Here is a 25,721-nt window from a genome sequence, read left to right as displayed (position 1 = left end):
TGTCTGGACACTATCTTATTGCCAAATAAATACATGTAAATATAAATGTCATTGGTGAGCAAGACACAGGTGCATGCCGCTAATGGTGTACATTGTAAGTGCTTCTACAAAATTAGAAAACATTTGTCATGTAAAGCCATAGAAAATGTTTAGTTGTTTTTATATAGTGAAAATATTTTAATGGCTATGGTAACCTAGACTCATTTGTTCATGTAGTTATTCTGAAAATAATTTCATAAAAGATAATGCCTAAAGAAAGATAGAGGGGACTGTAGCTTAATTTATTGTGGAATGAAAAAAAAGCTCTCAATTGTTTCAATCTTGAATTATATTTATAAACGGAAAAAGACATTCATATTGGAACCCAAGACTAATTTTTTTAGTAACATTCTTCCTCATATTTAACAACTGTATGTATCCATTTTTATTTGGGGACTGCCTGCTTTTTAAATGATATAACTCTTTGGTTCTACTCTTTGTTTTGTTTATATTTTGTTATTTTGCTACTTTTTATACCTTTATTAAAAATACTTAATGCATTTGGAAAAAATATATTCGTGTGTAACAAATATATGCTTTTTCTGTTTATTTTTTAATTTTTTTAATTTTTTTAATTAAACTTACTGGGATGACATTGGTTAATAAAATTATATAGGTTTCAAGTGTTCAATTCTATATAATACATTATCTGTATATTGCACTGTGTGTTCACCACCCAAAGTTAAATTTCTGTCACCATATATTTAACTCCCTTTACCCTAATCTACCTCCCTTCCCCTTCCCTCTGGAACCACTAAACTGTTGTCCATGTTCTTGAGTCTCTATTTGTTTATCTTGTTCATTTATTGCTTTCAGATTTATATCCTATGTATAATGAAATCATGCGATTCTCAATTTTTTCTATCTGACTTATTTTGTTTGGCATGATAATCTCAAGATTTAACCCTGTTGTTGCAAATGGCAATATTTTATCTTTTCTTATGGCTGAATAATATTTCAATGTGTGTATATACCACAACTTCTTTATCCAGTTATCTACCAAAGGACACTTTGGTGGTTTCCATGTCTTGACCATCATAAATAATCCTGCAATGAACATAGGGGTGCATGTATCTTTTCAGATAAATGTTTTCAAATTTTTCAGCTAGATACCCAAAAGAGGGATTGCTGGATCATATGGTCATTCTTTTTATTCTTAGTATTTTGAGGACCCTCCATACTGTTTTCCACAGTGGCTGCACTAATTTTCATTCCCACAAGCAGTGTGTAAGGGTTCCTTTTTCCCCCACAGCCTCTCCAGCACTTGTAATTATACATCCTTTTGAGCATAACCATTCCAACAGGTGTGCGAGGTGGTATCTCATTGTGGTTTTGATTTGCATTTCCCTAATAGCTAGTGATGTTGAGCATCTTTTCATATATTTGTTGGCTATTTGTATGTCCTCTAGGAAGAAGTGTCTGTTCAGGTCCTCTGCCCATTTTTTTGATTGGATCGTTTGTTTTTTTGGTTTTGAGCTGTGTGAGTTTTTTATATATTTTGGATATTAGCCCCTTCTTAGAGTTGTTTGCAAATATCTTCTCCCATTCAGTTCATTGCCTCTCTATCTTGTTGATGGTTTCTTTTTCTATGCCGAAGCTTTTTAGTTTGATATAGTCCCATTCATTTATTTTTGCTTCTACTTTTCTTCTCCTTTGAGGTCTGGTTTCATTCTTTTGCATGTGGCTTTCCAGTTTTTCCAGCACCATTTATTAAAGAGGCTTTCCTTTCTCCATTGTAAATTTTTTATTCCTTTATCAAAAATTATTTGCCTGTATATACAGGGATTTATTTCTGGACTCTCAGTTCTGCCATTTGTCTCTGTGTCTCTTTTTCTGTTAATACCATGCTGTTTTGATTAATCACTTTGTAGTATAATTTAAAGTCAGGCAGAGTGATAGCTCCGGCCTTGTTCTTTTTTCTCAGGATTGCTTTGGCTATTCTGGGTCTTTTCATGACTCAGTATAAATCTCATATTTTTTTGTCCTATTTCTTTGAAAAATGCTGCTGGGATTTTGATGGGGATAGCATTAAATCTGTATATTGCTTTGGGTGATAAATCACTTTAACTATATTGATTCTTCCAACCCATGAACATGGAATATCTTTCCATTTCTTTGTGAAGTGTATGCTTTTTTTACATGTGTGTATGTGTGTATGTTTCTCCATGTGTTACTTAACAAATCACATCATTCATCCAGTCTGCTTGATATAGTAGAGTTTACCTGGGTATAATGGAGATATAAAGAAGAAATGATATAAATGGCTCCTGTCTTCAAGGTGTCTGTAAACTAGTTGGGAAGACATGCCCACAGAGTCAAGTAAAGAGTCTATACAGAAATACATTACAAATAAAGATTACTGCGGTTGAATATTAAGGGATATCTGCTGAAAGACTGAACTAAGTCATATGGAGTTATTGTTGATTTCTTAGAGGATATGAATTGTGTTTTGAATAGAATTTATTCAGAGGTTCAGGGGTCTGAATTAAGTATTGTACTCAGATAATGGATAAACATAGAATGAAAATAACTAAAATTATTTGAGAGGGATAGACTAGTGAAATAATAAAAGGTGATATAATAAAAATAAAATGTTATAAAAAGCAAATGTCCATAACAGATCTATATAGAAATGAGTTCAGCCACTTCACTGATAGCAGTTCTTTGAAAAAATTATTTGATTCCAGACCTAAGTTTCCTTATCTGTAAAATAGCAGTATTAATTTGTACCTCGCAGGAGGATTTGCCACATACATATTTAATGCTTCTAGCCTGGCAAATAGTAGGCACTCACTCCTTCATTAAAGCCACACGCCATCTTATTTCTCTTAACTAGAATGTTCTACTTGCCTGAAGCCACTGCTTATCTTTCAATTCTGCCAGATCGAACCTGTTTTTTTATTCCCGTTCACCCAATATTTCTAGGACTGCCTTTCGTCTTCTCTTTACTCTTTTTCTCTTTCTACTCCTTCTCTCCTTTTTCCTCCACTGTTCTTTTTGTTACTTTTTTCTCTTCTCTCTTTCCCTTTCTTTTTTAATGCTCCATTGCTATTTCAGGTGACCATCATATTCGTAATGTAAAAATCCATTCTTCTTTGAGACTTAAGTCAACTGTGTTAGCCTCTCACTTAATGTGGCCTTTCTCAGTCTTATTGAGTATCGCTCATAATGGTAGCTGTTTCTGAGTTCTGTCCTTCATCTGTGTCCAAGTGGTTCTCACATAGAGGTAACTAACTCTCTTCCTGTCTTCTACCCCAACTCCAGAGGGCAGGAAGACCAAATGCCCCATGGTGAAGAATCGTTTTATCAAATGCTAGTTTTATCTCCCCCAACCCATACCCCCTTAAGTTGAAAAACATTCCTCCATTACTTTTCCATATGTTCTCTTAGTTTGAACAATTATTTATAAATTATTCCTCAAGCCCAGACTTCTGAATCTATTCATCTTAAAATTCCTAGGTCCTAGAACTCTGTATTAAAACTTCACTCTTAACTTTGGCTTTTTCTTTTCCCTTCCCCACAACAGTACACACACACTCACTTTTATTTCTTAATTCCAGGAGAACCACTGACCTCCTAGTCATTCACATTGGAATATTGAAAGTCATCCTAGACACCCCCTTGCCCTTAACTTCTCCACATTTGGTTAATTACCATGTCTTGTTCCTTTTACCTTCTAAGTATGCACCTCTCATCCCTCCCTCTCTACTTCAGCCTGCCATAGTTCAAGTACTTTAAAAAGAAAAAAAAATAATGACCGGAATGCCTTTCCTTTTCATCTTTGCTTAGTATCTTTCTCCATGTTTCATAATCCTGCACAAGCATTGCTGTTTTGTTAATGTCATTTTAGTAATCTTGATATTTGTGTCATTTATATCTAGGAGAAGAGACTTGACAGCACGTAACAGAAAAGGCACACAAGAGTGATTTAAACAAAAGGCTTCTTTTCCTCTCATTAAAATAACTGTTAGAGGAGACACACCAGGGCTCGTATGACAACTCTGAGATCATCAGTGTCGCAGACTGCTTTCTAATCAGTTCCTCCTGGATAGGTAGAAGAATTAACCATAGGGGATCCTCAAAAGGGCATATTTTGTCATTCAGTCAGCTCCTTTAAAGTGCCTTCCTGGAAGCCTTACCTACTGACTTCCAGCTGCAAGGGAAGCTGAGAATTGTTGTTTAACATGGCACATTGCCACCCCAGGTATGTGGGCTTCTGTCAGTAAGGGAAAAGGAGAGAATGCATACTGAATAGGTGATTAGCAGTTTGTGCTTTACCCCACCCTTCAGCAAAATCATGCTAGCTTCCAAATCATTGTTATTCACATGAATTTATTATTGCTTGAATTGTAATTATTTATTTACCTTTTATTTGTGTATTTGTATCTTCCCTACTGTAAATATCAGGAATTATGTCTTGTGTGTGTGTGTCTTCAGAGTCTAGCATAGTTGTTCCTCAATAAATATTTGTTGAGCAAAATCCTCTGAATAAGTTAATGGAGAATAGGAGCACTAACATGACTCTTAAGTTATGAGTCTTATGGATAGAGTTTAATGGTGTCTTTGACAGCGTCAGGTATAGTTTAGGTGGGTGGAAATTTCTCAAAAAGTTATAGAGTCACATTTTAGTATGCTGGGATTGGTTCAGTAGACTGCAGTGAAAACAGCCTCTTGTTTTCAAGCTATGACTTTAAACCAGAAAAAGTGAAAGTAATATAATTCAGGTGAGTTTAGTTTCCTTTACAGACTCGATGTGGGAGACCACTCAATCGTGTGGTCCACGTCTTTGCTCGTATCTTTTTGGTATTCCTCTTTTTAAATCGCTCTCAACTTTTTTTAGTTTCTTCAGTTTGGATAGATTTTTTTTTTTTGATATGTAGCTCATTTCAAAATTTCTTCTAAAGCAGAATTTATAGATGTGCCTTCAACAAAAGGGGCTTTTAAAAAATGTTAAAACTTATTGTAATGTACACATTTTGAATGTTTTAAATGAAATATCTTCCACTTAATAATTAGGCATTATCTATAAAGTTTTTACTACTTTCAGTTCCTTTGCTTTTAGAGAGATTCCTTTTAAATCAATAAAACATTTATTAAACATTATTAGACCTTATAAAAAGTAATGGCAGTACTGGATATCCAGTTAACTCATTCCCAATAAAGTCTTATTTTATTATTTTCACAAGATAAAAATTGACAAAACATTTATTAAACATTGTTAGACCTATGCAAAGTAATGGCAATACCAGACATCCAGTTAATTCATTCCCAATAAAGTCTTATTTTATTATTTTAATAAAATTAAAAAATTAAAACCAAGACCCTTCAGGGTAGGTGAGGTTCTTAATTATTCTGTACCCTCAGAGCTTAGTACAATGGATTAGTTAAATGGTAAACAGAAGGACAAAGACTTTTTCATGGTGATCTAATCCATTATTTTCCAAACCTTAATCATTTGCATTCTACCTTTAAGGTTTTTACAATATTTCCTATCACCTATTATCTATTTACCAAGTAAATTTTTAAATGAAATTTAAATTTCCACAAATGAAAACTAGCATCACTTATCACAAAAAAATAATTATTAAAATGTTGACACCGATTACACAGCCTGTTTGGAATGCTTGTGCTTTGTGTGCTGCACCTTATTGCCAGAGTGGCTTGTGGTGTTTGAACACTTTACGCTTGAAGGTAAGACATTTACTTTATTAGCATTCCAAGTAATGGCAGTCAAACATAAGGGAATTAGTGGCTGTTCAGTAGGGAGGTCACTAAATGGATTTACCATCTCAAATTAGTTCTGCTCCCCAAAATATCAACAGTAAACATCCACACCAAAGTCTTTATAAATATTAAAGAGAAATAAATTACTGTAACATTTAACATTTGAGAGCTCAGACTAATACCATGTACTTGAGTGGTAAGTGGATGGGACATAGTGTAAATGTAAATATGCAGTAATTTTTACTCATAGATCGTTCATTCAATAAACAGTGGTGAGTATAACTTTAATTCAACAACAAGGATTTATAGAGCTCCAGCTGTGAGCAGTCATTGGTGCTAGGTGAGTAGTAATGACAGATAGGCAATGAATATAAGCGAACTTTTAAAGATTATTTTAGATTTTCATAAATGCTATGAAAGATATAAATATTGTGGAGAAAGGGAAAAAGAATGAATAACTTGGGGAGGCTGTTAAAAATGTAGTCTCGGGAAGTGTCATTTGACATGGTACTTGGAAAATGAGAAAGAGCCAGTCACATGAAGAACTTAAGGAAGAACGTTTCAGGCAGATGATTTACCAAATGCAAGGTCTGAGGTGGAAAAAGGCTTGACACATTGAACCAGAAAAAAGGCTAATGTGGTTGGTGTGTAGTGAGGAAGGAGAGGTATGAGAGGAGGCAGGCAAGAGCCACACATGCAGGTCCTATAAGCCAAGGGAGCAGTGTGATTTTTATTCTAAAAGCAATGGGAGGCCAATGAAATGGAGGAGTGAATACACTTTGGAGGAGATTGATGGATGCCCTTACTTAAACATTGTATTATTATGGTAATTTTAAACAAACATGTATTTTAACAGAGTTTAAGATATAGAAATTTAGTATATAATCATACTTGATTTTGCCCCTCATTGTTTTATTATAGCATGGCATTGTATTGTATTATTTCTCATTTAAATATATTGTTTACATGTAAAATCAGTAGTAAACTTTTTATTCCTATGACCATCAATGTTCTCATACTTCATTTATTAAGGAAAGAAATTGGACTGTGTAAATACCAATAAATAAAGAAACTTGTGGAATTGAGGTTCAGTATTAAACGAAAAATTTATTTCAGTAGTAGTTTTAGTGAAATTTGACTAAAGGAGAAAAAAAAATCCTTCCTTCTAGAACCCTGATACTAATCGTCATTAAGCACATATTTGTGTTCCTCAGCCAGATGTCACTCAGAAGGCTGAATTAGATTACAATACCTAATAAGTTGATTTATGTATACTTTGATAAAATTTGAGTCTTTAGTTAATACTTGAATGGTTTTAGCTGTCTGTTACAGGTGCTCAATACCCCTGTACTTGTTTCTTTTTTATATTGTGATCTTTTCCTGAGACAATTATATGTCAGGCCCACATTTTACCTATAAATTTGAGAATTCTTCATCTGATACTCGAATTAGGGAAATGTACTATGTAAGTTTGACCTTTTGATTTGCCTCATGTCTTTTAGGAAGATAAGTATTTGATTAATAGGCCTCAAGTATTTGATTAAGCCTAAAGATGGATCAGATTTTCATCTAGTGTAAATATACTTAAGAGATGAAAAGAATCATCGTCATGACTTATCAGAAAAATAATTTGTTATCATGTTTCCTTTTCTTCCCCAATTTACTCTCCTTATTCACTATTACCATTTATTTTTGTGGATAGCAGTTTATCTCTTATTGCCATGATTTCACCTTAGAACCCTGTACACTGAGTGCTCATTCTGAAAGGGTAAGCTAGACATCTAAATTTTAAAATTTGACTGTATCAGGAACCATAAATCATATAGAAACTTTTTATAATTTTTTAATTTTTTTTCAATTATTTGACATATTATATTATATTAGTTCTAGGTGTACAACATAGTGATTAGACATTTGTATAACTTATGAAGTGATCCCCCAATAAGTCTAGTACCCAGCTGGCACTATACATAGTTATTACAATACTATTGACTATATTTCCTATATTGTACTTTACATCCCTGTGACTATTTTGTAACTACCAATTTGTACTTCTTAATACCATCACCTTTTTCTCCTAGCCCTTCAGCCTCCCTCCCATCTAGCAACCATCAGTTTATTCTCTAATAGATAGTCTGTTTCTGTTTTGTTTGTTTGTTTGTTTTGTTCTTTAGATTCCACATATAAGTGAAATCATATGGTATTTGTCTTTCTCTGACTTATTTTACTTAGCATAATACCCTCTAGGTCCATCTATGTTATAGCAAATGCCAAGATTTTATTCTTTTTTATGGCTAATATTCAATTGTATATATGTACCACTTCTTTATCCAGTCATCTCTTGATGGGCACATAGGTTGCTTCCATATCTTGGCTATTGCAAATAATGCTGCAGTGAACTTAGGGATACATATATCTTTTCAAATTAGTGTTTTGGATTTCTTTGGATAAATATCCAGAAGTGGAATTGCTGGGTCATAAAGTAGTTTTATTTTTCATTTTTTGAGGAACCTCCATACTGTTTTTCATAGTGGCTGCACCAATTTGCAATCCCACTGACAGTGCATGAAGTTCCTCTTTTCTCCAGATCCTTATCAGCATTTGTTGTTTGTTGATTTATTGATGATAGCCATTCTGACTGGTATGAGGTGATAGCTCATTGTGGTTTTAATTTGCATGTCTCTGATGATTAGTGACATTGAGCATCTTTTTATGTGTCTGTTGGTCATCTGTATGTCCTCTTTGGAGAAGTGTCTATTAAGGTCCTTTGCCTATTTTTTAATTGGATTGTTTGGTTTTTTGGATGTAAGTTGTATGAGTTCTTTATACAATTTGGATAGTAACCCCTTACCGGATATATCATTGCCAAATATCTTCTCCCAAAAAGGAGTTTGTCTTTGTGTTTTGTTGATGGTTTCCTCTGATATGCACAAACTTTTTAGTTTGATAAAGTCCCTTTTTTTTTTCTTTCATGTCCTTAGTCTGAGGAGATATATCAGAAAAAAATATTACTAAGCAATGTCAGAGAGTTTACTGCCTATTTTTTTCCTACAAGTTTTATGGTTGTGGGTCTTACTTTAACTCTTTAATCCATTTTGAGTTTATTCTTGTATATGTTATAAGAACGTGGTCTAGTTTCAATTTTTTGGCATGTATCTGTCCAGTTTCCCAACACCATTTATTGAATAGACTCTCTTTACCCTATTGTATATTCTTACCACTTTTGTCATAGGTTAATTGACCATGTAGGTGCGGGTTTATTTCTGGGCTCTTTATTCTATTCCATTGATCTATGTGTCTGTTTTTATGCCAGTACCATGTCATTTTGATTACAATAGCCTTGTAGTATTGTTTGATATCAGATAGCACGATACCACCAACTTTGTTCTTTCTTGATTGCTGTGGCTATTCATGGTGTTTTGTGCTTCCATACAAGTTGTAGAATTATTTGTTCTAGTTTTGTGAAAAAATGTCATTGGTGTTTTGATAGAGATGGATGCATTAAATCTATAAATTGCTGGGGTAGTATGCACATTGTAATGATGTTAATTCTCCCTGTCCATGAGAACGGTATGTCCTTCCATTTATTTGTATCTTTTTAAATTTCTTTCTTTAGTGTCTTATAAATTTATTCCTAGGTATATTTTTAATGCTATTGTAAATGGGACTGTTTTCTCAATTTCTCTTTCTGATACCTTGTTATTGGTGGGTAAAAATACAACTGTTTTCTAAATATTAATTGTGTATTCTGCTACTTTTCTGAATTCATTTATTAATCCTAATAAATTTTTGGTGGAATCTTTAGGTTCTCTATGGTATCCTGACATCTGCAAATAATAGTTTCATTTCTTATTTTCCAGTTTGTATGCCTTTTCTTTTTCTTGTCTAATTGCTGTGGCTAGGACTTCTAATACTATATCGAATAAATATGGTGAAAGTGGACATCCTTGTCTGGTTTCTGATCATAAGCAAAATGCATAGCTTTTCCCCATTGAGGATCAAGTTAATTGTGGGTTTGCTATATATGGCCTTGAATTGAGGCATGTTCCCTCTATTCCCACTTTGCTGAGATTTTTATCAGAAATGGATGCTGGATTTTGTCAAATCCTGTAGAATTTTGGGTCCATCAGTGACACACATTAAAATTTGAATATTAGAACACTGGGAGAGTCAAAACAGGAAAGGATTACAACTCTATGCAAAAATATTAAAGAACAAGGATTTTTTTTTTGTTTCATTCAGAGAGGCTAATTTGGACTTAAATATATTTATGATAACAAATATGTTAAATAGTGTTGATAGTTTCCTTTGTCTCTGAAGAAGTCAGGAAAAGGATGATAGACTTAAAGCATTTATGATATTGGGTTATTGGATATGATTTTTGGAAACTAGTGGCTGATGTTTATTGACATTAAGTGGGGAACAAATCAACATTAGCCATAAAAAAGAATAAAATCTGTTTTGAGCCTTATGTTAAGAATCTGTGGATAATGGAAAATCTCTCAATTGGGTCTTTTACTACTCACTGTGACTCAGTCTTATGGAGTCAGATGTTGTGCAGAGATCGGGTAACTTAGGTTCTTGCTTTGTGATCAGCTAGAACAGGCACTTTACGCATTCAGAATCACATAGGAGGAGTCAGTGCACGTCATAGGTTTCAGTCAAGTTCAGTTAAGCTCTGGCTATGGCCGCTTAATACTGTTTCAAGTATCCTGATTATAGCTTAAGTTAAGTATTGCGGCCAACTTACTTTGCAACTTCTGATTTGCAACAACAAATCTCAGAAAATCTCTTGCTTGATGATTGCTTATTATCAGTTCATAATCATTTTTACATACCAGGAGCTGCCCACCACAGTGGTCAAGGCTTTTCTTTGATTATTGTAATTATGAATTTGGTTTTTAGGGTTATTAATTCTTTAGGTTCTGTTGCTTTTTCTGAGCTATTTAATACTGGAAATTCTCATCTTTGTTTTTGATGCTTTCAGATGTAATAAATCTTATCAGCACTATCTTTAATACAGTGAAACAATTCTTAGATGTAAGGGGTGGAATGAGTTAGGGGGTGTGTATAGTGTCTCCATCTCACCCTAACCCCACCCTCCCATCTGAGATTTTAACACTTTTTCTTCTCTATACTATACCTATTACAGGTCACACCATACTTTACTTTCCTCTGGGAATACTGTTTGTCTTTCTGTCTCTTCACATTCTTTAATTGTTACTTCTTTTTTCCCATCTATTTGTATACAGTCCATTCTTCACTAATGCGTTTATGCTTCCTTTGTGTCTGTCCAGCCCAATGTTCTGTTTTTTTCAAGCACTAACTACTTCTGACCTACTTTCAACTGTTGCATGTTTGTTACATCTAAGATATATGTACACACAGACTTTAAACCTTCATTATATTAAAAATCTTATATAAATCGATATGTTAACTAAATTCTAATTACTATGAAGGCAGATGTTCTCTCTCATACTTCACATATCCTGTGTTGAATTCAGCACCAAGCACATAATAGGAACTCAGTATTTATTAGTAGTATAATTGTAGGCGTAAAAACGCCTTTTGTTCCAGCCCTTTACATAAATGTTTATAAGTATAATGGTCCACTTTTCTGCCTTAGAGAAATGTATGTATAGAATACAGAAAGGTGGTAGAGTATTTTTATTGCATTCATTTGTCTTGGAGTTTAAATATGAGTATTTTTTCAGATTTCCCTTGAGATTAAATTTTGACAATGTGAAAGATACTCTTGAATAACTGAGATTTGTGTTCACTCTTTATGTTTGGAAGGGAGGTTCCATTAAAGAATGCTCAGTTGCCTGCAGGTTCTTTGATTAGGAGCAAACATCCATAATGGACCCTATAGGATTTTAAATACTATAATTACAACTTCTACCAAGCTCTGAAAAGTATCGTATGTGTGAAGATGAAGGGAAAATTTGGCTTTAAATTATTGAAAATATCATAAACCAACACCCCAATGGTTGCTGTTAATATATAAAATGCAGATAATAAGACAATATTCCTATTTTATTTTTTCAATTTGCATTCTGTTACTCTGAGTTAAGAAACAGTTGGCTCCCACATGTACAAGTTCAGAGGGCAACGTTAAAAGTAAACGGCGGAACACAACTTATTACAAATAGATTAGGGTTAAATCTCTTTTCTGCAATGTAGTAGCTGTTGATTTGGGGTATGTTACTTAACCCCTATGAGCCTGAGTTTCTTCTTATGAGATGGAGACAGTAATAACCTATCTCAGAAGATTAGAAGCAAGGCTAGAAAAGATAGACCGTCTAATGCACCAAGCACACTACCTCACATCTGACACACACAAATTGTCTTTTGCTACTTTCCTTCTCTTTCCCCTTATTTTAGATATGCATTATTTAATCGAAAGTCTTATTTAAATTATTTACCTTTGTAATGTATCATAGACATTATGATACTTTTAAAAATTTACTCTTAATTATACTAGTGATCCAGTAGGAAACTAGAGTTTGAAAAAATGTCAGTAATGTAACATGAATATTTTTCAAAGATTTTATGACTTTTGGTTTCACTTCAAAGTAGTAATTTGAAAAAGTATTAAAAAATAATAAGCTTAAAAATACAATAAGACTTGTTGCTAGTTTGAGGTTTCATATCATTTTCTGACATCAGTCAGAATATCTCTAGGTGAGTGAGAAAACAAAATTTACCACCTTTACAAGGGCAGTAGTTTTATAATAAAACTATTTTAACCAGGCTTTTTGGGGAATGGAGTTTTCTGGCTAAAAACGCCTTTTGTTCCAGCCCTTTACATAAATGTTTATAAGTATAATGGTCCACTTTTCTGCCTTAGAGAAATGTATGTATAGAGTACAGTAGCTTCTTTGTTTGTAGACTAAGGATCTTTCATTCCTCATTCTAAGTAGCAGTGATTATGGTACAGCAGTGCGGATGGCAGTGTGGATGACCTCATTATAAGAGGAGATTAGGCTGAAAGTAATCATAGGGCGTACTGTGAAGTTACCAGCCCTCCGGTGCACCTTAAAATCCTTAATATCAGTTTTGTTTTATTTTATTGTATCCTACTTCTGAACATTTTCTGATGAATTGCAATTGTTTTCTTAAAACTTAAAATTTATAAAAGGGGACTTCAGAGATTATTTAGCCTAGAATCTTCATTTAATAGGTTTAACAATCAGAGGTGTGGGTTTATTGATTCACTAACAGAAACAAAAGATTTAGGTTCCCTCATTAAACTGACACTTTAATAGTGTCCCAAATTTGGTTGGTTATCTTTGATCTTCTTTGAAACAGGTAGATCGACACTTGAGAAAGCTGGATCAGGAGCTGGCTAAGTTTAAAATGGAGCTGGAAGCTGATAATGCTGGAATTACAGAAATATTAGAGAGGCGTAAGTAAAATCTACAGTTTTCCATCAATGTTGGACATTATGTGTGCAAACCACTGAAGAGACACTTGTCCCACAGAGGCTTCTCAGATCCAGAGCTTCGGTGGAGGGTTGGGGAGCTTGGACCCTGGCAGTGCAATTGATTGGATCATGGATACTGAGGGCAATAATATAGAGTATTATCTACTCACTCCTTATGAGAATAACATATTAAGCCTTTCCATTTTTTAATATGCTGGTAAAATGAGTGGTAAGAGCAAAGACTTAAAGAAATATAACTATCTAGAACTAAGTCAGCCATCTGTCACTAAATGTATTGTCCTTGACCTGCCTCTTTATGCACTTAAGCTTTGAGGAAAGTTAATGTTTATTTTTAAAAACGGTCTTAAGGCTTTTCCTCAGCTTTACTAAGAAAGATTTTAATGGGTTCCATAACACTTTCTCTTTTTCTCAAAAAAGTCTTTCTAAACTTTCCCATATCAGCAAAAAGTCATTTTAATGCTTTTTTGCAAGGCTTGACTTGATCCCCTGCAGTTGTTTACCCTTATCACTTCTTGGATTTAACTCAGGAGACTTTGCAACAATGGAGACATGAACTGTTTCCTTATCTAATATAGCATTTCTTCCAACCTAAACAGGTAATGTTCGTAAAAGCACATAGTGTGGTGCTAAGCCCAGCATCGGCACTCACTAAATGTTAGTTAGATCAAAATAGCATTATGACCGAGTTCTACTTGAATTATTTAAAGGGTTCAAACATATTTTTTTCTTGGTGCGTTTCAACAGCAACAGCATGTATATATTTCTTCTTCCCATAGATAAAAGGTTTCTTTACAGTGTTAGGTTATATATCTCTATATACTTACTAAAGGTCAAGTAGAAAAGCAGGCAGGCACAAATCCATCTTGGTATCCATAGTTACATTTTGTATTCAAAAGTAGATCCAACACTTTACATGATCATCTAATTTATTTGTGGTACCTTAATTCCAGGGGAACCCTGTCTGAGGATAATAAGTATTTGGAGACAAAATAAAATATCCTATAGCTGCTTTGATTTCTTTTGAAATGCTGATAATAGTTTTGAGTAATGATAATTTATACCTTTTTAAGACTGCAGGAAGGTTCATGAAATATCATCTGTAAGGACACAGACATGTGAAACTAAATCGGATCAAGTTATAAAAACTGCTCCACCCTATGCCCTGCCATAAGTTCATCTCAAGAGATCAAGATAGACCCGTAAAATTTATTCAAAAGTATTTTAAAGCTTGGCAGTAGAGATTCAGTGTTTCATTTTCCACAAGTAAAATCCTTAACTTCTTTTAGGAAGTCTTTACAACTTTATGCCATTTTAATTGTCAAAGAATTTTCTCTCATATGGTAATGTTCCATCACCTAATACTTTAGGATCTCTTGTAAAAGGTTTTCAACTCACTAAGGCTAGGTTGAGTTTTTCATATCTTATCAGTAATAAGGTTATAATATCCATTCATCTATTTATGTGATACTCACTGTTGTGAATTCCCTTATTAGACGTCAGCATGCCTTGAGCTGTTTTGTATATAAAGTAAAGATTGAGAAATGAATTATTTGTTGTTCAGAGAGAGAATGAAATTAGTTCAGGGTGAAGTTGGCAGTGGTGACCTTCTAACGTGTTTGACTAAAATAACAGAGGCATGTGCATCAGTTTGCTAGTCCTCTGCTGGGAAAAGGTACACAGTGCCTATAGTTGATTAACATGTAAAGTTTCTGTGTAAAGTTGTATCTTTGTTCTTCTCTTTCTTTCTTTTTTTTTTTTTTTTTAGGATCTTTGGAATTAGATACTCCTTCACAGCCAGTGAACAATCACCATGCTCATTCACATACACCAGTGGAAAGTAAGTTTGGTTTAGTACAGCTAAAATTTTAAATACAATTAAAAACTCATCGTATATTACCTATATATTCTCTTTTATTAGATCTGCACAACTGATTGAGAAACAAAAATCTTTTCCATTTATTTTGAAAGATGTATTTTTTATTGACCTTACTGGCAGACTTCTCTTCTTCATTTGGGAAAAACATATTTAATTTAAGAATACAGAGTCTGTTTTCCCCAGAATTCATACAGGAAAAATGTATGGTATTAATAGCAGTATATACTTTCTACATACTGACACCTTACTCTCTCTAGAGGCAGTTACAACTGCACCAAACAATAAACTACCTGATGGTTGGCTCTTTGTCTTTTTCCTTCTTGCTTTTCCAGTGCCTAGCTACTGTTTGGCATGTAATTAAAGTTGGTTAGTCAGGCAGCTAGCTAGCTGGCTTCTTGACTTTATCTGTGACTTTTTTGACCAATCAATTTGATAAGAAAGAAAAGTTGGTTGAAAACTTATATAAATTGTAGATAATGTTTTCAAAACAGAATTTCTCTCATGTTACAAGTGGAACCATGATGCATCATGAGTTATCTTCAGTACTTCACTACTGAAGTTTTTCAAAATGAGCAGTCTGCTTTTTAATAAAAACATGTGACACCGAGTTCTGTCTTCTAAGAAAATGTATTTGATGAACTCAGTTCATAACTGTACCAGTTTATAACCAGATGGAAGTATTATATCTTGTCCATAGTTCTCTGAAGTTTAAAAAACACATGGATTCTTTATTTATATTCAGAAAGGAAATATAATCCAACTTCTCACCATACGACAACAGATCATATTCCTGAAAAGAAGTTTAAATCTGAAGCTCTTCTATCTACCTTAACATCAGATGCCTCTAAGGAAAATACACTAGGTAAGTTTATTATCATAAATATTATTGGTTGCTTTTTTTTATTCTTTTAAAGAGGAAATGAAAGCATTCAGAATGAATGAATCATATAGATGCTTGACCTGGTTAAAGTCTACATATAGAGAAAAAAGAAAAAGGAAAAATGTGACATGAAACTTAAATTTAATGATTATATCCCTGCTGAGAGAGAAATTTATTTTAAACTCACTAATGTTATGTTTTCTTCTAACCATTTTTATTTCTTCTTTAATTTTACGCAGGTTGTCGAAATAATAATTCTACGGCCTCTTCCAACAGTGCTTACAGTGTGAATTCCTCCCAACCTCTGGCGTCCTATAACATTGGCTCATTATCTTCAGGAACTGGTGCAGGGGCAATTACCATGGCAGCAGCTCAAGCAGTTCAAGCTACAGCACAGGTGAAAAGGAAAAGGCTTAGAAATAGAATGTTTCACTTTGTCATTGGCAAACTCCATTAGAAACAACTAGACATTTTTTTAATTGTATAGTTTAAAAATTGAAAAGTTTTTAATTGTATAGTTTTATTTTTAAATCATAGTTTTATGATATCTGACACTTTATTTATTGAAATGAGTATTCAGAAATCACCCATTTGATAGGAAAAGTAAAAAATAGGTTCATACAATCTCACACAGATTCCTTCTCCCCCAAATTTGCTCATGATGCCCATGTTCTTGACCTAACCCACTGTTCAAGATCAAATTCTAGGCAGACTCTGCCCAGGGTCTGCGCTGTTAATCACATCAAAAATTCTGTTTCACATTTAGAACCTTGAAGTATCCACCATCCTAGCACCTGCTAGGACTGTGCTTTCTTCTCCCTACCGGTGGCGGGGCTTCTTCTATAGCCTCAGAACTTAGCTTGCCTTGAATTTACTCACTTCCATACAGTTCGTCTCTATTCCACATTTAGTTAACCATCTTGTAGTTACTTTATAACTCTGTAAAACTGATTCTTTACATAAAATAGCTTAAATTACAATGATGGAAATAATGTTTAAACAAAATAAAGGAATATTGGTTAAATAAAAATAATTCTGTAAATAGTAAGACTTGAAAATCTACATATTTGTATATTAATACTATTAACGAATGTCTATTCAAGATGAAAGAAGGACGAAGAACATCAAGTTTAAAAGCCAGTTATGAAGCATTTAAAAATAATGACTTTCAGCTGGGAAAGGAATTTTCGATGCCCAGGGAAGCACCTAGCTATCCGTCATCTTCAGCACTCATGACAACACTGACACAGAATGCCAGCTCATCAGCAGCGGACTCACGGAGTGGGAGAAAGAGCAAGTAAGTTTTATCAGGACAGTAGCCCTGTACCTTTACTAAGATGCGGTCTCCGTGGCAACCCATTGGGCTTCCATGTGTTCAACAAAGGCAGCTTGTAATGGATCAGGATGAACTTTAGAGAGGTGGAAGATATGACATTTTCATTCACACTTCTGTACTTTGAAAGGGTAAAGTCTTTAAAAAAGGTGTTGAATCTTAAATTTTTCTGGAGTCTTAAGTTGGGATTGTTAATAAATTACTTCTGCTTACTTTCTTTTGTCCATGAGGATAAACCATTTTATGAAACTTTCTTCATATATAACCCCTATTTTGTCATGTGTTTCAAGGCAAATTAATGCATAAGATATCAGTTATAGCCTGGGAATTTTTTAAAATAAGATTCTTCATTTTGGTTAAGAACAAAATGTCTTAATTCTTGGTCTTATATCCCCAAAACTAAAATTACGAAAATATCTTTAGATTTTGTATGACACTCTTAGAATTAGTGTATCAGTTTTAAGTATGAAAACGTAACAGAATTTGGAACCATCTGTCCTAAGTACCTGCATATTCTAGGCATTCACACATAATGATATTCAAATGCTAGGCTAAAAGATTTTGTTACCTAATAATTATATTATGGTTTTTTAAATGTATTCTGTTTTTATGAATAAATCCCTAAAAGAATGATCAAGGTAGAACTACCACTAAAGTGCTAAATATCTTATAAATTAATTCATCTTAATGACCCAAATTTTTTGTAACTGCAGATGATAAATTTCTGTATTTTTAAAATTTAATTAATATTCAGGTAATAGTAAAATAATCGTGAATTTTAGTAAAATAATCGTGAATTTTAAAACCTTTTGTTTCCTGTTCTACACAGGTAAGTAGTCACACATTGATTGATGGTCATCTCATTTGCACCAAATGCTTGTGTGTATGTATTTGTATTTTAGATTTTATGAAGAGTATTCAGTTTGCTTAAAAATACATTTATGTAAGGTAGCCATAACTAATACTAATTCTAAAAGGTATTAACTATAGTTTAAGTCAATGGTAAGTAGGAACTGATTAAAAAATTATTTTAAAAATTCTGAAATATTTTGAAAACAAAAATTCTCAAAAACCATTATGAAAAATGTTGCTCATTGTTATAAATAATTGTGCTTTTAATCTGTTTTTCAGATTAAGTTAGTCTTAAACATGCGTTTATGCAGTTGATGCCATTTCATTTTATGCCATTTATTTAAGAGTTATTCTCAGGTTACTTCTGGATGCCGAGCTTATAAAATTGATACTGTTTGTTTCAGAAACAACAACAAATCTTCAAGCCAGCAGTCCTCATCTTCCTCCTCTTCCTCTTCCTTGTCATCATGTTCTTCATCATCAACTGTCGTACAGGAAATCGCTCAACAGACAACAGTAGTACCAGAATCTGATTCAAACAGTCAGGTTGATTGGACTTATGACCCAAATGAACCACGATATTGCATTTGTAATCAGGTAAAAGTCTGGTATATACCTATAAAAGCATAATCTGAATAAATTAAGAAAAAGAATTATTTCACTTTTTTAAGTGCTATTTTTACTCCAGTTAAAATATCCTTGCATTTTTGGGTATATTTTCCTTCAGCTTCTTATAAAAATGACATGTTTGTTACAAATTCAAAATATAACGAAACATGTAAGTCACCCATGATCTCAGTCTTCAGATATAACGTAAAATTAAACATTTTGATATGTTACCACTATGTACACCACATACATATTGTTTTAGTCTGCTTAGGCTGTCCTAGCAAAATGTCCCAGACCGGGTGGTTTAAAGATCAGAAATTTATTTTCTCAACAGTTCTGGAGGCTGGGTAGTCCAAGATTAAGGTACTGACCGATTCCATTCCTGGATTAAGAAAAGAAAATTCTATAAATATCTTGGCAGTAAAAGTAGGTAACCTATGAAAGAACAAAATCAGTTTCACTCAGGATTTCCCCTCCATAACATAAAAAACTAGAAGTTGGTGAAATACGTCTGTAGAGCTTTGAGGGAAAAATCTGTGTCCCCCCAAAATTGTTACCCAGAGAAGTTGTTGTTCATGTGCATGGAACCAGATGGCAGCTATTCACTCTTGTGCAGAGAATCAGAAAGTATGCCATCTAGTTCCCTCTGTCTGAAAAATAATTCATTCAATGGTAGTTCAATGAATTTCAATGAATTCAAGAATTAGGAAGTTGTGCTGTAAAGTTCAGCAAAAAGAAAATGAGAAAGAACATATAATAGGTAATAAGTTTAGAAGTTTTAAGGAAATGGACTATTGACTGCTAAACTATAAATGATTTAACATGATTCAGGAAAAAGTAAAAAATTAAGTACGTAAATAACCAAGAAAGAAACTTAAAATCTTTACAAGAGGAACCAACAGACAAAGGTAATTACAAAGGTAATTTACAGAGTAAGTTCTTTCAGGCTTTAAAAGAGCACATAATTTCTATGTATCTCCCCAGCACCCTGTCCCCAAAAAAAAGTCTTTTAGGAAAAAATCTATAAAATTGTATAATTCTATATACCCTTCCCTGTACTTAGTGTATTTTTCTCTGTTTTCTAACAGTATCATAAATAATTAATTTGGGTTTAGATGCTTAGTATATAATCATAATAAAATATTGAATTTTTTTAAACTAGGTATCCTATGGTGAGATGGTGGGCTGTGATAACCAAGATGTAAGTATAAAGTTTTTTTTATTTAGGAATGAGAAAAATCAAATATTATTACTTGAATATTTTTATTTACTGTGTTTCTCAGTCTCAGGAAACAGTTTATAGTTATGTTAATTATGTCATATTAATGCTAGAGTATTCTCCAAAATAGGTTAGTGTCCTTTAAAGTGTTTCCTATTTTAACTTTTAAAGCTAATTTTATGGGTTTACATGCAGATTATATTTCTCAAAGGTGTTAACTTTAGAAACACCTTCTTCCCCCTTTGCTAAAGAATATCGTGTTTACTAGAATCCAGTTCATTTATCACAGTAAAGAATTGGAACTTGCAGACGATACATTCTTTCAAGAAGCATGATGCTCAGGTGAAGGGTAGGGATGTTGAAGATGTCATATGCGATTATTTTCTTTCCATGAGCATTGTTTTGTACTTTGCAGGTGTTATCTGATAAGAGCCAATTTTAAAATTAAAAAAATAAAGATTCGAAAGAAAGGAATTCCTCTTTTTAGGAAGCTTAATTTTGGTTAGAGAGATTATTAAATGCACAGAATATTTTCGTCTAGTATTTTTCATTCCCTCCTTACTTTCGTACAGCTCAGCCCTCTTTTGTCCATCTATTACTCCAGAGTGGTAACAGAACTCCGAATTCTATAGAAATATTACCTAGTAATGTTAGAGCTCTAAGGCTCATAATAAGAGTTTAAAATTTTTAAACAATCTGAATATTGAGTAGAGTTGGCCTGGTCCATTAAAATTTGTCCTTTCCCTGACCTGACAGGGTCCCAGCAACATGTTCACATAGGTAGAGAAAAACCCTCTTTAAAATTAACTTATGGGCTGTTTGTGATTATTACAAAAACAGTATTGCCCAACCATTTCAAGAATACTGCTATAAACCATCTTCTGGACACTGACTGAAAATGATAAATGAGATTTCTGTGAACGCCCCATCGTTCTCTGATCCCTCATTCCCAATTACACTCTTCTCATGCTAAGATTTTCTGTGGGAGTGTACAGCTGCCTAATTAATATATCAGAGAGTAGAATATTTTTCCTCTACATATCTAGAAGTACACACACCCAGAAAAGAAACCTAGGATGTCTCTTTAGTCTTTAATTACAAGTAGCTTATTCTACTCTAAGGGGGAGCAAATAAGGCTGAATAGTAAATAAAACTTTTAAAATATATTTACATTCTACACAAAAGATCCATCTCTCTTCTCTTTGAAAGTTGGTACCAATTTACTCTCCAAGTTAATGAAAATTAGTGAATTTTGGTTATTTTGGCTTGTGGGAATAGATTACACGAATCTCCGAATTAACAAAAATCCATAATTTTTCTTGTGCCTCTATTTCCTCATCTTTGAAGCTTATCGGTCGGACCATATGGTTTTTAAATCATCTAGTTCAAAAAATTCTGTTTTCATAAATCTAATTAATATTGTCTACTGGGCATATTTTAATATATACTCCTTAATCTTGAGAATTAGTAAAAACAATTTCTTTGTAATTTTGCTTCCTAGTGCCCTATAGAATGGTTCCATTATGGATGTGTTGGATTGACAGAAGCACCAAAAGGAAAATGGTACTGTCCACAGTGCACGGCTGCAATGAAGAGAAGAGGCAGTCGGCACAAATAAAGGCGGTCGTTTCATTTAAGGAAGAAACAAATTTCAACTAAACATTTTATATGAGACTTTAAAAAAGAAGAAAAGAGAAAGAAGGAACGATGCATTTCCCTGCAACCACTTTAAGGATTTCCATAGACAATCCTGTAAGATCTTGAACTTGAATTTTATGGGTTGTATTTTAATAATGTAAGTAAATTATTTATGCACTTCTGGTGTGCTATGAATATTATTCCAGTTAGCCTTGGATTATTTCAGTGGCCGACATATGCAGACATTTGTACTCCTTAACCATTTTCTGAAATTAATGGGCATTCTATAATTTAGACTTCAAAGAATTCCAACGATGAAGATTTTAAGAAAAGTATTTTATATTCAACAGGTATGTTCTGCTGCATGTACTGTACTCCAGAGCTGTTATGTAACACTGTATATAAATGGTCGCAAAAAAAAAAAAAGTGCTTCTAAAAAGAATTTAAGATAATGGTTTTTAAAATGCCTTTATAATAAGCTTTGTTTCTTTGTGAAACTAAATTCAGCAGGCTGAAGGAAATGGTTCATGTGATAAAGTGGGCTGGTGTCCTCTAGAGTACCTGGGTACATAAACAGAAACTCCTGTAGGTGAAAACGAATCTGTGCCATTAGTCTATATGTTTCTGCATCCAGACAGAGTGCAGTTCATGAGGGTGGGAGGGGGAAGGGTGTTAAAGTGATAACATTTTTATACCAAATGTGTTTATTTTTTTGTGCGAGTAATCCCTAAAATTGGATTGTATTAGGTGTTAAAATAAAGTTTTTAAAAAATTACTTGTATTTATACTTTACACACTTAATAATGGAAATTTCTTAATTCCAATTTTCATAATCTGAAAAGGACAGAGGCCCAGGACACAGAAAATTGTGTAATCTGTATTATTTCTTTAATAATACTTGGAATTTGTGATGTGAAAATAAGGGAAGGACATTTTTAATGTAAATTTGAAATGCAAATGTATTTTTCTAGAATATTTCTCTGGCTTTTCCTTCAGTCAAAGGGACATGAAAGAAGTCTAATTACAGCAGATAAAATAAAATGATGGTTATAGATGTTTTGACTTGAGGCAGTGTGACCAATTTAAGTAAAGAGACCCCCTGGATTTGAACTTAAAATTCAGTTCTAGTTTTGATTTTACCACATGCTGGTATGACAGTTAATTCAAATTTTGAATCACTCTGGGCCTTATTAAACCAGGGTGATGCTGGCTGCAGAAGTCTGTAAACACTCCTAAGATTTTGTTCTGTAGGTGCTCTTTAAATTATAAATTTTGCATAGAAGAGGTTTTATTTAAGGTATACTATCGAGTCTGGTCAGTAGAAAAATTCTTAAAGCTTTTAAAATACTTATTGTGTCATATTTCTTTTATATCAAAGCTTACTGGGTCCATGAGATTCCCGCTTTAATCAAAACCACTTATGAGCCTCTTAGAACTTACTCAGAAAACTGTAAAATCTATGCAATGCTACCCAAAGGATATGGGTTAGAGAGGAGATTCAGAGGTCTCTTCCAGCTTTGCCATTCCACAATTCTGAGCTGCTGCAGTCTGATTTTATAACTGGACAACCTATAAAACTAAGTTAGGTTCATTTGTGGGTACTCACGATATCATAGTTATGATTTCATGATACTCAACCTTTTCATGGAGATTTTATAAACCTTTAAGAAATATTTAAGAAATAATATATAACAGTATTCACTTGCCTATTAGCATGTTGCCTGGAGATGCTTAGTGGTATTGTTTAATGTTCTAATTAAATATAATGATTTTTCCAAACTTATTTGTATTATAGGAATTGGTCAAAGGAAAAAGCCTTACGTACAGCCTTATTTTAAGAGAAAGTTCCTTGTCAGAGTTAGGAACATCCCTATTTCCAGCTGCTACAACCCCTTCCAGTGTGTGAATTCCACTACTTAACCAAATCACTCAGAAAACATTTTGACAAATTTTAAACTCAAACATTGAATATTTTATGAAGCGTGTATAAAGAAGTAAACCAAGATTTTTTGCAGTTTAGTAATGGGTGGAAGCTATTAATATCTCATAAAGCCAGACATGGAACTACCTCATGGGAAAAGAAAATATGTGGCCAATTATTAATATTCTTTGTGACATATACACCAAGGGGTATAATGAACATTTTTGGTATTATAAAATACACATTCAAAATTTATGTTGTACAAAGCTCATGTAACAATTGGTGATGGCACAAAAAAAAATCCAAATGTGGATTCACAATTTATAGATGGTGAAAATCGAGGCCTTACTGCTGTGAAGTGTATATTAAAATGTTCATGGTGACACACTTGAAGCAATAAATGGCTTAATTAAATGCCTAAATGAAGCTGACTGTTTGATAAACATATAATCATTCTTTTTAAGGGCAGTTAATTGTTTTGCTCTTTTCTTTAAAGCAGATTCCACAGATTTTAGATCTTTAACAACCTTAGGTTTGTGCAACATAGCACCCTTTGTCCTTAGACCTCAAAAATGGTCTTCTCGATCTAAGTAGTTATTTCAGTCTCATAAAAATAAACGTTTAATATGCTTGGGTAGGAAGATACTCTGAACGTGCAGACATTGCAATGTTTTCCTTCAACTCGTATTTAAAAAGAAATCTGTCAACAGATGGGTTTTAAGAGAAAAAGTATCCTCAAAAATGTTTAATTTTATAATTTTACAACCATTAAGCACCTAAAGGTTGAGAATACAGAGATCGAGGTGTGTGTGAGTCCGTGTGTGTGTGTTCATGGGGGAAATGGGATGGACAGACATGTTAACGAACAATTGCTATATTTTGATAAATGCTCTAATGAGTGGGTGGGTGTACAGAGCACTCTGGGGAACACTGGGAGACTCTACATAGGTTTCATTCGAACTGATACCTAAAAACAGATAGAGCAGGGAGGGTTTTCTAAGAAAAGACTGTTCAAGAGCTGCATTCTGGGAACTTGGAAGCAGTCTGGAATGAGTGAGCGGCATGGGGCAGAGAGATGCGGTCAGGGAATGAATCCAGAAAGCGAAGCAAGAGTCTGTTCAGGAAGAACATTTTACACTGTGACATGGCATTGTTTTAATGGCAGTGGTGACATTTAATTTATGTCAATTATTATTTTAATGAACAGTTTTATGAAATCATAGTACCTATTATTAAAATTATAAACTAAGGACCACAAAGTTTATAACTTGGAAATTGCTAAAAATTATAATTTTAAGGTGAATCTTTTCTCCCAGTTTTTGAAACTACAAATTAGAGTTGCTAGTCAAGATTTTTAGATTTCCTTTTAGATGATAAAATTTAAATTATTCAAACATTGTAATTTCTGATCCAGAATCCTATTATTCATGATTTGATTCTGCTACAGTGAAATAAAGTTTAAAATGATTTAAAGATGAACTGACTTCAGATTGTTTTGTTTACTGAAGTTTGAACAAGGAAGAAGTGTGTCCCCTTCTTGTCATTTACATTTTAAGATAGTAAGCCATGTATACATTGTAAGTCAATACCGTAACTAATAAATTATTAGAGACTTCAGCATAATAAAATGTTTATTTGAAAGGAATTTAATAATACCTTAATAAATTCTTCAAAGCCATATGATTCTGTTTTTAGTTAATCCAGAGCTGTTTTTTTACCTTCTTCACTGCTGGCAAAGGAGACATTATAATCATTCATTTTTCCATTGCTTATTAAAATCCAGAAGCCAGTGTGGGAACTGAGGATAGAGAAGGTGTATGCTTGTTGTTTATGCCCCGTTTCTACTTCCCTATGTTAATGAGAATAGTTTTTCTTAGGAAGGTGTGTAACTGCTAGTCTCCAGTGAGGAACTAATTTAAAACATTCACAAGTTTAACATGACTTGTAGGGAAAAGCAAAGGCCATACTTGAATTCTTTTTGCATCGTTACATCTACTCCAGTATAGAGAACTTCCATGCTGATACTTTAAAATACAAACAATTGTAATAGGTGCTAAGTTACTTTAAAAAGCTGTCTAGATCAAATATAATACAAGGGGCCAACCAGAAATATTTCTAAGTAACTCTGAACATAAATGAATCAGTTCATTAAAATGATTCGACTTATAGTATAACTAGTAAGT

The 25,721-nt window shown here is 33.2% G+C and overlaps 1 protein-coding gene across 3 annotated transcripts in view; it reads left to right on the top strand.

Annotated features, from left to right (window-relative positions):
* The window catches only part of ING3 (inhibitor of growth family member 3), a 30,452-nt gene extending 5,435 nt beyond the window's left edge, over positions 1–25,017 (top strand). Inside the window, exons 5-12 of one of the 3 annotated variants that reach the window (XM_016125259.2) lie at positions 13,075–13,171; positions 14,976–15,047; positions 15,868–15,948; positions 16,206–16,363; positions 17,070–17,263; positions 18,556–18,748; positions 19,923–19,961; positions 21,481–25,017. In XM_016125259.2, coding sequence (XP_015980745.1) covers positions 13,075–13,171; positions 14,976–15,047; positions 15,868–15,948; positions 16,206–16,363; positions 17,070–17,263; positions 18,556–18,748; positions 19,923–19,961; positions 21,481–21,597 — 951 coding nt within the window. In that variant the 3' untranslated portion in view covers positions 21,598–25,017. Of the gene's footprint in view, positions 1–3,920; positions 7,688–13,074; positions 13,172–14,975; positions 15,048–15,828; positions 15,949–16,205; positions 16,364–17,069; positions 17,264–18,555; positions 18,749–19,922; positions 19,962–21,480 lie in introns of those variants that run through there. The other 2 variants (XM_016125258.2, XM_016125260.2) reach the window with 2 other exon arrangements.
* Positions 25,018–25,721: the final 704 nt, after the last annotated feature.

This window comes from Rousettus aegyptiacus, unplaced genomic scaffold, assembly GCF_014176215.1.
Source record: "Rousettus aegyptiacus isolate mRouAeg1 unplaced genomic scaffold, mRouAeg1.p scaffold_m13_p_13, whole genome shotgun sequence".
Classification (NCBI taxonomy): domain Eukaryota; kingdom Metazoa; phylum Chordata; class Mammalia; order Chiroptera; family Pteropodidae; genus Rousettus; species Rousettus aegyptiacus.
Note: the sequence above shows the minus strand (reverse complement) of the source record. Positions and strands in the feature narration are given on the sequence as shown.